Source organism: Cervus elaphus, chromosome 11 (assembly GCF_910594005.1).
Source record: "Cervus elaphus chromosome 11, mCerEla1.1, whole genome shotgun sequence".
Taxonomy (NCBI): Eukaryota; Metazoa; Chordata; class Mammalia; order Artiodactyla; family Cervidae; genus Cervus; species Cervus elaphus.
Window position 1 is genome coordinate 77,475,501 of NC_057825.1, and position 12,672 is coordinate 77,488,172.

General features: G+C 42.2%; 1 protein-coding gene across 1 annotated transcript in view; it reads left to right on the top strand.

The window, feature by feature from the left end:
* Positions 1–12,672, top strand: part of ABCG5 (ATP binding cassette subfamily G member 5) — a 28,470-nt gene that overhangs the window by 2,917 nt on the left and 12,881 nt on the right. The window contains exons 3-5 of the mRNA XM_043918127.1: positions 6,975–7,111; positions 7,196–7,294; positions 11,771–11,903. Coding sequence (XP_043774062.1) covers positions 6,975–7,111; positions 7,196–7,294; positions 11,771–11,903 — 369 coding nt within the window. The remainder of the gene's footprint in view (positions 1–6,974; positions 7,112–7,195; positions 7,295–11,770; positions 11,904–12,672) is intronic.

The window sequence follows — 12,672 nt, forward strand, 5'->3', positions numbered from 1 at the left end:
CCCTTTCTCCTTTGCCTTTGCCTTCTCTTCTTTTTCAGCTATTTGTAAGGCCTCCTTGGACAACCACTTTGCCTTCTTGCATTTCTTTTTCTTGGGGGTGGTTTTGGTCACCACCTCCTGTACAATGTCATGAATCTCCATCTATAGTTCAACAGGCACTCTGTCTACCATATCTAATCCCTTGAATCTATTTGTCACCTCCACGGTATGATCATGAGGGATTTGATTTTAGTCATACCTTAATGGACTAGTGTTTTTCCCTATTTTCTTTAATTTAAGCCTGAATTTTGCAATTAGGAACTCATGATCTCAGCCACAATCAGCTCCCAGTCTTGTTTTTGCTGACTGTAAGGAGCTTCTCCATCTTTGGCTACAAACAAAGAATATAGTCAGTCTGATTTAAGTATTGACTATCTGGTGGTGTCCACGTGTAGAGTCGTCTTTTGTGTTGTTGGAAGAGGATGTTTAGTATGTTCATTTCATTCTCTTCGCAAAACTCTGTTAGCCTGTGCCCTGCTCCATTTTGTATTCCAAGGCCAAACTTGCTTCTTACTTCAGGTATCTCCTGACTTCCTATTTTTGCATTCCAATCCTCTATGATGAAAAGGACATCTTTTTTTGGTGTTAGTTCCAGAAGGTCTTATAGGTCTTCAGAAAACCATCTAAAGGTTTAAAGAATCTTTAGAAAGATCCTTGAAAAAAATGACATCCTGCTGAACATGTAAGTTAATTCCTATTTCAGAGAAAATAGTGCTTGGCATATAGGGGTGCTCAGTAAGCAATTTTCCTTCCTGGCGACGGGAATAGGAATTGAATAAGCACAAAGATGCTGTTTACCCCCCATATGCACTGGTCTTTTAAAAATTATGATGTATTTTAAACACACAGATTGAGAAGATCCCCTGGAGAGGGGAAAGGCTACCCACTCCAGTATTTTGGCCTGGAGAATTCTATAGACTATTCCATGGGGTTGCGTAGAGTGACTTTCACTCACTTCACTTAAACACGAAGACAAGATAGAGAGTTAATAATATTCCTGTCTTAATAACTCGCTTTATCAAATCTTAACTTTATACCATATTTACTTCAGATCCTTTTTTTGGGGAAAAAAAAACAAACCCTAAATAATACAGATTCCACTGAGGCTATTTACATGCCTGTTCTCTACCTTATTCTTCCCCTCTTCTTTCCGTGCATCAGCCAATCATTGCTGGGGAGGGTGGAGCCCTTTGGGGCTGGGGCAGTGCTCTGTGAGGGTCACAGCTGAGGATGCACAGCTGTGGGGGAAGGGGTGTGGTGGCCCTGAAGAGGGCATCCATGTGGCACATCACAGGGTCCACTGCACTAGGTTATCCTGCACATTTTAAGGTTGAAAGATTCTGACAAATTTGCTTCCCAGGAGCCTGTTTTGATTGGGTTCTTGCTTGCAAACTGTTGACACTTTCAGCTACTCTCCACTTGCATTACTTTTTTTGATAGAGGTGGGCAGTGTAATTCTGTGATAAAAGTTAAGCGTGGTCAGCCTTTTTCAACTCAGGGAGTTACATCCATAGCCACTCTCCTGCCACAGTCAGAGGGTGGGGAGAACAACTGGATGGTTAAGAGTAGTGCTGTTAAGATGAAGTGAAAAGGAATTCACTGGTGAGAAGGGTTACACTTTGCTGAGATTTCCTTTCATTTTGTTTTCTCTTTTCTTGGCCCATGCCACATGGCTCATGGGATCTTAGTTCCCCAATGAGGGACTGAACCCATGCCCTCAGCAGTGAAAAACGCAGAGTCCTAACTATTGAACCACTAGGAAAGTCCCTCCTTTCATTTTTCTTTTTTCAGTTTTTAACCATTTCTAACTGTATGCATGTACCATAACACCCAGGGTCATCCTCATTTTTATTTTGCTAATTATACTTCTTTAAAGAGAAAAGCTGAGTTATTCCTATAATATTGTGTCACTTGCTTCCTTCTCTGTGTAGGATAAAAGGGGTGGCATGTAGCACAACAAGGAATTGAACCCACTTCTTGGAAGTGTGTCCCACAGGCCAGTATCACGCTTCATACACATCTCAGCAGAACAGGGTGGGGCCCCCTCTTCTAGGGTCCCATGGGCTGGTTTCTGATAATTCCTTGCCATGGTTTTATGACTGTCTATCCTTTTATGCTGAACATGAATTCTTGGTAGACTTCAGGTTCCATGAGGATGGGAGCTTGGTCTTTTCTTCCCCTGATGGATCCTCAATACCTAGGACAGGGCTTGCCACATAATAGGTGCTTAATAAGTATTTGCTGAATAAATGATTAAGCAAATGAATTAATTCTATGAATTGCTTTTAGTGTTTCATAACATGATTTCATTGGTGTCTTATCTAAGGCAGTGTTTTTATCAAATCTTTACTAGTGAAGCAGAAGATGACTTAGGTGTTCATAGTCTCACTAGAGAATGGTCTAATGCAAGCCTGCCTATAGTCAGCCACTCTCTGGGGGAAGGTAATTTTATTCAACTCATTATTATCTATCATGTAATTCTTAGACTCTAGGCTGCATGTTCCTTTGCAGAAGACTAGTTTCAGATGATTTTTGTCCTTCTAGAAGAGATAATCCTGAAGGTCATGGTTTTATTGCCCTGTAGGGCACTAACCTTTTTTTTTTCCCTTTTCCTTATTGTGGTAAAATATGCATAATATAAACCTTGCCATTTTAACCATTTTATTTTTCAATTTTTTATTGAAGTACAGTTGACAATGTTGTGTTAGTTTCAATTGTGAAGCAAGGAGATTCAATTATATAAATGTTCTTTTTCAGATTCTTTTTCATTGTAGGCTATTATAAGATACTGAGTATAGTTTCTTGTGCCATACAGTACGTTCTTATTATTTTTATATTTTATATAAGTAGAGTATATGTTTAATCCCAGATCCTAAATGTATCCCTTTCTTGCCCCTATTTCCCCTTTGGTAACCATAAATTTAATTTTCTATGTCTGTCAGTCTGTTATCTATTTTGTAAATAAGTTCATTTGTGTCATTTTTCAAGATTCCACACATTAGTGGTATCACATGATATTTGTCTTTCTCTGTCTGACTTAATTCTGTATTTAATTCTGGTTTAATTAGTATGATGATCTCTCAGTCCCTGTTGCTGCAGATGGCGTTATTTCATTCTTTTTTTATGGCTGAGTAATATTCCTGTGTGTGTGTATACATAGATATATATAAACATATATCAATATCTATACATACCTCATTTTATCCATTCATCTGTCTGTGGACACATAGGTTGCTTCCATGTCTTTGTTATTATAAATAGTGCCACTATGAACATTGGGATGTGTATATCTTACTGAACTAGAGTTTTCATCTTTTCTGGACAAATGCCCAGAAGTGGGATTGCTGGATTATGTGATAGCTGTCATTAGTTTTTAAATGAGCTCCCATAACTGTTTTCTAATGTAGCTGTAGCAATTTGCATTCCCACTAACATTGTAGGATAGTTCCCTTTTTGCCACACCCCCTTGATCATCATTTATTACATAGAATTTTTCATGATGGCCATTCTGACTGGTGTGAGGTGATACCTTATTGTAGCTTTGAGTTGCATTTCTTTAAAAATTAGTTATGTTGAGCACCTTTTCATGTGCCTGTTGGCCATCTGTGTGTTTTCTTTGGAGAAATGTTTATTTAGGTCTTCCACCCATTTTTTAATTTTTTTTTTTTATTTTATTGAGCTGTATGAGCAGTTTGTGTATCTTGGAAATTAAGCCCTGGTTGGTAACATGTTTGCAAATATTTTCTCCTAGTCAATAGATTGTCTTTTCATTTTGTTTATGGTTTCCTTTGCCATGAAAAAGCTTATAAGTTTGATTAGGTTTATTTGCTTATTTTTGCTTGTCTTTTGCCTTGGGAAACTGGCCTAAGAAAACATTGTTATAATCTATGTTAGGGAATGTTTTGCCTATATTCTCTTCTAGGAATTTTATGGTGTCATGTCTCATATATAAGTTGTTAAGCCATTTTGAGTATATTTTTGTGTACCATGTTAACCATTTTTAAGTATACAGTTCAGTGGTATTAAATGCATTCACATAGTTGTGCAAACATCACTGACATCCATCCCCACAACTTTTCATCTTGTAAAATGGAAGCTATATTCCCATTAAAGAATAACTCCCTTTCTGCCCTTCTCTCAGTCCTGGCAACCATCACTACCCTTTCTGTCCTTATGAAAGTGTAGTTATGTTCCGTACTACTCTGAGTACCTCAAATATGTGGAATCACAATATTTATCTTTTTGTGGCTAGCTTATTTCAGTTACCATAGTGTGTTCAGTGTTCATCCATGTTGCAGCATATTGCAGAATCTCCTTAATTTTTAAGGTTGAATAATATTCCATTGTATGTACAGACCGTAGTTTGCTTATCCATTCATCCATTAATGGACACTTCCCTTCCACATTTTAGTTATCATGAATAATGCTGCTGTGAAAAAGGGTGTACAAATATTTCTTCAAAACTCTGTTTTTCTGTTCTTTAGGATATATACCCAGAGTGGAATTGCTAGATCATATTCTATTTTCAGTTTTTATAGAAACCACCATACTGTTTTCCACAGTGGCTGTACCATCTTATATTCCCAGCCACAGTGCACAAGGGTTCCAATTTTTCCACATCTTAGCCAACACTTGTTATTTTCTGTTTTTTTTTTTTTGATAGTAGCTGTTAGGTGTGAGGGGATATCTCATACTAAGTGTTGATTTCTGTTTCCCTAAATCTTTTACCCAATCTTGAATCAGGTGATTTGTTTGTTTGTTGTTATTGTTGAATTTTAGAAGTTCTCTCTGTATATTCTGGATATTAATCCCTTATATAAGATTTGCAAACATTTTTCTGTCATTCTGTGGACTACCTTTGTACACTATGAATAATGTCTTTGTTGAAAAACTTAGGTTTAAAATTTTCATGAAGTCCAGTTTGTCTATTTTTTTCTTTTGTTACTTGTACGCTTGGTGTCGCATCCTAAGGCATTAACCATGTAACTTTGCAATTTACTCCAATCTTCTTTTCTTCACTGATTATGCATACTAGTTTCTCATACCCTTTTTTGCTTGAGCTTTGTTTTGCTTGAGCTTTGGGGGTACCTCCTGGTACCCCCAGAAATGAGTTAATAAATATTTAACACATATTTAAACAAAAGACAGTATTAGTTACCTATTTTTATGTTTAAAAAATACCCGAACTAAGTGACTTTAAAGTAATAAAAATCAGGTATTACCTCTCAGTGTTTCTACGAGTCAGAAATTTGGTATGCCTCGGTTGGATAGTTCTGTCTCTCATGAGGTTGTAGTGAGATGTCAGCTGGGGCTGCAGTCAGCTGAAGGCTTGGCTGGAGCTGGAGAAGCTCCACCTAAAGCGGTTCCCTCACACGCTGAGTACTAGTAGTTGCTCACTACTGCTCACTGAGGATTGTGACATGAGAGGAACCCCGAGGGTCACCATAGGAGGCGGAGAAGGAGCAGCCAGACTGACAGGATTAAACCAAGAGGATGAGGTGACACTCGAGCCGAGAGAGAGATTTACAGAAAAGGGCAAGCCACAGTATCAGATGCTGCTGAGAGGTCAGACAACACAGAGAAACTAGCCCCAAGGGAGGCTAATTCTGAGGTAGTGGTGGAACTGGAAGCCCGGCTATATGCTGTTGGAGGGTCTGTTAGAGTTGAGATGGGATGCTAGAAATGTAAGGCTAGGGAAGTTCCTAGTTAGAAGAACCACAGACAAAGCTTAATATTGTGACTGAGAAACTTCAGGGCACATTCTGAAAGACAGCCCCAGTGAAGTCACATTTTGTTTCTTTTCAATCACTCTGCTCCCTTCCCCACACTGACCTCTCCATGAGCCCACTGGGGCTGATTCTGAGCTTTGTCAGTCGTGGGTCAGATAAGAAAACCACTGTTCCATGAGCTTGGCTTTTCATCTTTGCACCTCTCAGAGCAACCAGCAGTTTCTTTAAAATATTTGAACAAAAGATCCTTTTTTTTGTTTTGCTCAGGTCATCACATCCTCAGTAGAATTCTCTTGCCATCTTCTCAGAGAGCCCAGAGCCTCCAGATAATTTCCTTTCTTACTCATTCTAACTTCTTAACAGCCTTACTCAGGAAAGGCCTGGTGACTTCTGTTCCAGGGCCCATGTATTAACTGGGCCCACGTAAACTTGTGTCCAACAAGAATGGGAAGGGCCAGCTGGTGTCTTACCCTAAGAGATCACTCTAACCCCAGACAAAGCCAACCAGGAGAAACCTCACCTTCCAGTCACTCCAGTACAGGGAATTTAGTTCATCCCATCTCATGGGAAAGTTCTTAGCAACAACCTGCTAGGTTATGCTCAAGACTCTCAGTGTAGGCTGAGGCCAACTTGGTTTTTACTGAAGGACTTACTAAGCTAGTGCTTCTCACACTCGAATATGCATGAGAACTACCCAGGCCTCTTGTAAAAATGCAGAATCTGAGTTAGGAGTTGGAGCCTGAGATTCTGCATTTCTGACAAGCTCTCAGACGGTGCTGATGCTGCTGGTACTCAACCACACCAGCGAGGCTCTGGGCCATGTCCACTACATCCAGGAACCAGCAGAAGATCCCAGGGGGTCACAAACAAAAAGAAATTCAAATGCCCTAGAGTCCAAATGTTTCCAAGAGCCATGGTTTTCATTTGAGTCTGATCCTGTGTTTTCTTTTTCAGCCTCAAGCAGCTTTAAGAGAGAATAAATAGGCAGACAGAGCTCCTCCAGCTCAGACCTGGAGGAGAGAAACAGCTCATCCCCTCTCACTGAAAGGGGACAAGCTGGAAGGACTCATTCCAGCCATGAGCCTGGCCCACGAAGCCAAAGGGAGAACAAGTCAGGGCTGGACAACGGGTTCACCGAGGGTCTTGGGAAGTCCTGTGAGGCCTCGTGCATGGCCTCCTCCAGGCCCTTCTCTTGTCGCCTCCCAGGCTCAGGGAAGACCACGCTGCTGGATGCCATGTCTGGGAGGCTGCGGCGCACAGGGACCCTGCTTGGGGAGGTGTTCGTGAACGGCCAGGAGCTGCGCAGGGAGCAGTTCCAGGACTGCTTCTCCTACGTCCTGCAGGTGCCCGCGTCCTGGCCCGCCCGCAGGAGTTGGGAGGTGGGGTGGGGGGCACCTCAGAAGATGCTGACAGGTCCCTCCCCGCAGAGCGACACTCTGCTGAGCAACCTCACTGTCCGCGAGACGCTGAACTACACGGCGCTGCTGGCCATCCGCCGCGGTTCCCAGGGCTTCTTCCAGAAGAAGGTGGGTAGCGCCCTGGGGCCACCAGGGCATCACCTCACTGTGGCCTCATTACCCCTCGTCCCTTCATTTGCCCATTCCTCCCCATCAGTTTTCACTGTCTAAGAGTCTAGAGCTGTTCTGTCCACTGTGGCTTTGGGGCACTTGAAATGTGGCTTCAAATGTGGCACTGGAAATGTGGCTTTAGTCATGTGGCTTTGGAGCACTTGAAACATGACTAGACCTAATTGAGATGTGCTATGAGTGTAAAATACACACCAGATTTTAGAAAATTAGTCTGGAATCACAGAGCTTAAAATATCTCATTAGTAATTTTTAAAATATCAATTGTCGGTCACAATGGTAATGTTTTGGTTGTATAGGGTTAAAGAAATTATACCACTAAAATTAATTTCTCATTTCTTTTCACTCTCTAAATATGGCCACTAAAATGTTTAAATTCTAAATGTGGCTTGCATTATATTTTTATTGGATGGTGCTGTCCTGGGAGCTCTCTATTTGAACGGATATGGTTGTTTTCCTCATTCACTGCCCTGCAGTCCTGTTGAGATTTTTCTCAGCTTTATTTGAGACGTCTTGAATGTGCCTCATCCAAACTGGATTCAGTTGGTGAATTGTCAGCTCTTCCTAGGTTCTAATGTTTCCTTAAGTGGACCCAGTTTAGAAGTAGTTGTGGGTAAACTCATAGGGATCTCACCTAAAAATATTGTTTCATTTCTGTCTGGAATGGAAACACACAGGGAACCAAAAACAGGTCAAGATGCCACCTGCAGAGCAGGCACAGTTCCCTGGGAAGGAGGTTTCTGCCCATGATATCTGCCTCAGAGACTTCACCCTGCGGCTCAACAAGGTTCCTCCTGGGCACACACATTACATCTGCACTTCAGTTGCCAAAGCTGGTCTGTCTTCAATGCCACTGAGGCTCTGAGGGAATCCTTCATCTCAGCTGAAGGGGCAGCAGTCACTCCATTTTTATCAGGCCCCTTTGAACCTGTCATCAGGGAATTACTCCTCTTGACCCACATGCTGGGCTCTCAAACAGGGCTTGGTGAGTGGAGCTAGGTCTGAATGGTGTCTGGAGTACCGGCAGGCTTGCTGTTGTAATGCTGGGTCAGAAAAGGGCATTCTTCTGTTTCAGAGTCCTAGACTCGCTGCTCTGGATGTCCTGGTGTATAGCTTTCACTCTAGAGGAGCCTTCAAGAAGAGCCATCAGCCCCACAGAGGGAGGGCTAGCCCTGTTCCTCCCTGGAGGTTACATTAGAGTGCTCAAAAAGCATTGTAAGGTTCCTGCTATTCTCCCAGCTTATACTCTGTACTCTCATCCCGGCTGACATCCATCAGACCTTGTTCACACACAGTATCTGATTTCATTCTGGCATAAGCTCTATGAAGGAGGCATTACCTCTGTCTTTAAGCTCAAGAAATTGATACCCAAGGAGACCGAGATCCAGCACCTCAGACCGGCAGAACTGGGACACAAACCAGGTTCTCTGGCTCCATCATGCCTCCCTGGGCCCCATTGTGGTCTGAAAAGATGGAGGTTAGAGTTCATTCCATGTGAAGGCACAGGCATGTTCCCATGACTTAGCTCCCCTGACAGTGACAGATGAGCCCTCTGCAGGCTTGACTCTCTCTGCTTTAGTATTTTTTCCTCTAAAACTGGTAGGAGAAGATATCATTGGTATTTGAGTTGAAGAAAGAAAGTCATAAGCAGATTCTTTTGAGATGGTGATCCATTTATATCACATACCCCAGGGAGAGAATCTGAAAAAGCCACTGAACTTTACCTCCTGAAAATGCATACATTTGCACAAATACTCAGAAAATTCAAGAGTATCTGAAATTGGTCAATGGCAAATTCACTTCCTGTGAGTGGTCCCTCTTCCTGGCACTTGCAGCCCCTAAGTGTCTTTCAAACTTTCCTATCATAACATTCTCCCTGCTTGAGGGTACTTTCTGAGCAGATACAGTCTACAGGATGTAAAATCCTGACAAGGTAGTTTAGGGAGAAGGAAATATCTATGATAAACAGAGCAGTCAGTCAGTTCAGTCACTCAGTCATGTCCAGCTCTCTGCGACCCCATGGATTGCAACATGCCAGGCTTCCCTGTCCATCACCAACTCCCAGAGCTTGCTCATACTCATGTCCATCGAGTTGGTGATGCCACTCAACCGTCTCATCCTCTCTCGTCCTCTTCTCCTCCTGCCTTCAACCTTTCCCAGCATCAGGGTCTTTCCAAATGAGTCAGTTCTTCGCATCAGGTGGCCAAAGTATTGCAGTTTCAGCTTCAGCATCAGTCCTTCCAGTGAATATTCAGGACTGATTTCCATTAGGATTGACTGGTTTGATCTCCTTGCAGTCCAAGGGACTCTCAAGAGTCTTCTCCAACACCACAGTTCAAAAGATCAATTCTTCGGTGCTCAGCTTTCTTAATAGTCCAACTCTCACATCCATACGTGACTACTGGAAAAACCATAGCTTTGACTAGACAGAGCAGAAAGTGCAACAGATCTGCTTCTGTCCTCTGCAAATCCAAACTTAAAGCCATGATTGATGTGGGCAGACTGTGCCCGCCCTTATGCTTCTTGGACCACTTGAGAACCCACATGGTTTGCTCTCAGTCCCAGCTCTGCCATTTGTTAATGCTGTGACCTTTAGCAGTCTATGGACCTTTCTTCCCTGTAATAGAGTAATGATGCATCTTTCCTGGAGCTGATATGAAGAATAAATCAGTTTATGTGAAATCACATAGCATGGAGCGGATTGATGATCCCAATGATCCTCGTGGTCCCTTCCAAGACGCTGAGAATTATTCTGTTCTCAGTGCAGCTTGCAAAACGGGAGAGGCTTCTAGCCAGAGACATATGAAACAGATTTAGTAAATGTCTCCTCTCCCCATCCCTTCCGAGCCAGGAGGGGCAAGCTTTACTCCTTTCTTGCTGTTGCAGAGCAGATGAAAGTGATGCTCAGAAATCTGCCCTGGCTGGTGCACGTGTAAACCCTGCCATGTCAAGTGAAACTCAGTTCCAGAATCCTTCCACTCTGATGGCAAGAAAACACCCTTCTTTTTTCCAGTACAAATCATACCAGCTTACGTACGCATTTTTAACCACCTCATTATTCCTTTGTATCTGTTTCAGATGTGTCTTTTCTTTTGGTGAAAGCTTCCTGTATTGCTCCAACTCCCTATTTCCTCTGGAACTTTGTTCCATAAGTTATTCCCTCCTTACTCCAATTTAGTTCTTTGTTGTTGTTATTTTTTAATGTGGTATTTTGTTTCTTTTTTCATTGTAAAAGAAACACAATCTCATTAGAGATGTATGGGAACAAAACTCATTGCCATATATACAAGTATTCTCAGTCTCTTTCTATCTGCTTTCCCCAGGGTCTAATGCAGAGAAGGGTACTCAATCAGGGGAGAGACAGAAATAGATTTTTGAAGGGTCTCTGGAGAGGGGATAAGCTGAGGAAGAAAAGAGGGAGAGGGAGGGAAAAGTCCAACCTTCTTGATCTGAGAGTCAGTAAAGAATTTTTTTTAGTGATTATTGTTTTGGGGAGTTGAGTGAGGAGAGGGTTTCAGGGAGCTGTAGGGTGTAAGATAAGCAGGGTGACAAGAACTGGGAAAAAGGAACTTTTTAAAGTGTGGCTGGAGATTATAAACTATGTCCCTTTTAAAGTCCTTAAAGAGATTCAAATAAAGATTGGTCTTGTTTTTAATTATTTTTGATAGCTGGATTATATTTGATCCAAAACCACAGTGAGATTGGATCACATGGGACTCAAGGACTTATTTGGGTTACAGAGGAAAAGTGAGGTTTAGTTCAAACGAAATTGAATCTTTTCTTAAACATATGAAACATTTATTATAATAAAGTTTCAAAAACCAAAGATTAAAAAATTAAGCTATTTCATAACTACATCTTTGGGGGTTTTCTTATGGGCTGGACTAACTGTAGCATCTGAAAACAGGAGTTCAACAAAATCTCCATTGTTTCCTGCTGAATTTCCCTGAAACTAGTAGAAGCAGTTTTTGCTGTTCTAAGGTCTTTCGGGGAAAACAAATTCATATTATTTATTTTAATCCGATTTGTTGTTGTTTAGTTGGTAAGTCATGTCCGACTCTTTGAGACCCCATGGACTGTGGGTTACCAGGCTTCTCTGTCCATGGGATTTCCCAGGCAAGAATACTGGAGTGGATTGCCATTTCCTTCTCCAGGGGATCTTCCCAACTAGGGATTGAACCCACATCTCTTGCTTGGCAGCTGAATTCTTTACCAATGAGCCACCAGGGAAACCCATTGTGATTTAAACCAAATTGGATTCTTCTGTATTAAGGGTGCTTTTCCTAGGATGTGGTGAGTCTAAAAGTGGCCCAAACACTCAAGAGAAGTGTGTTGCCACTCCCCTGCCATCCTCAGCCTATGAATTGGAACAGCAACCCAGCAGTGACCAGCCTTCCTGGACGTTGTGTCTTACAGGTGGAGGCAGTCATGACAGAGCTGAGTTTGAGCCACGTGGCAGATCAACTGATTGGCAACTACAGCTTTGGGGGAATTTCCCATGGCGAGAGGCGCCGGGTCTCCATTGCAGCCCAGCTCCTCCAGGATCCCAGTAAGTGGGACCCAGAACTGCTACTGGCTGCTGCCTGGCATCTTCCACATGTCTACAGACATTTTCAGCCCTTTCTTCACAAGTCTCCATTTGGAAAGTGGTTTGTGTTGAACTGAAGTCACTGAGGTTTTTCCAAACTGGGAAGCCAGTTTCTTTGGAAATGCTATATAGTTCCTAAGGTGATTCCATCATCCAAGTATAAAACAGCTCTTAGACTTGGAAGCACTGCTTTTGTGTTGATGTTCAATTAAGGTCTTCCTTGAATATGGTCACTGCCCTATCCATCCTCACTTCTTACTATAGTAGTGCCACTGTGTCTGCTCTGGAGAGTCAGTGAGTTTTGGTATGACTAGAAGTGTTTATGAAATGGTAGGAATTAAAATAGAACTTTGAGTGATATATGAGAAAGTATGTATACTGGAGGAAGGGCCACCAAGATGAGGTGGCCATCTTTCCTTCCTGCCTTGATCATTTTCCCCAATACCTGGGGAAACTTTGCCACTTCTGTACACTTGGCAGAAGACATAATGTATCTGCATACTTTCTTTGCATTGGGGTGGACCAAGACTGCCTGCTCTTCAGAGCAAATAAGAGGGATGTTCTTAAGAGCCCCCATACTTCTTGGGTAGAAATAAGCTACAAGTAAACCCTCTAAAGCACTCAAATGCCTGCCCCATCTTGGACTTTGTTTCATGGGTCAGAGGTTTTGCAGTGCGAAAACCCAGTTGGTATTGGAAAGTGCTAGACATGAAATGAGAATGTGTCTTTT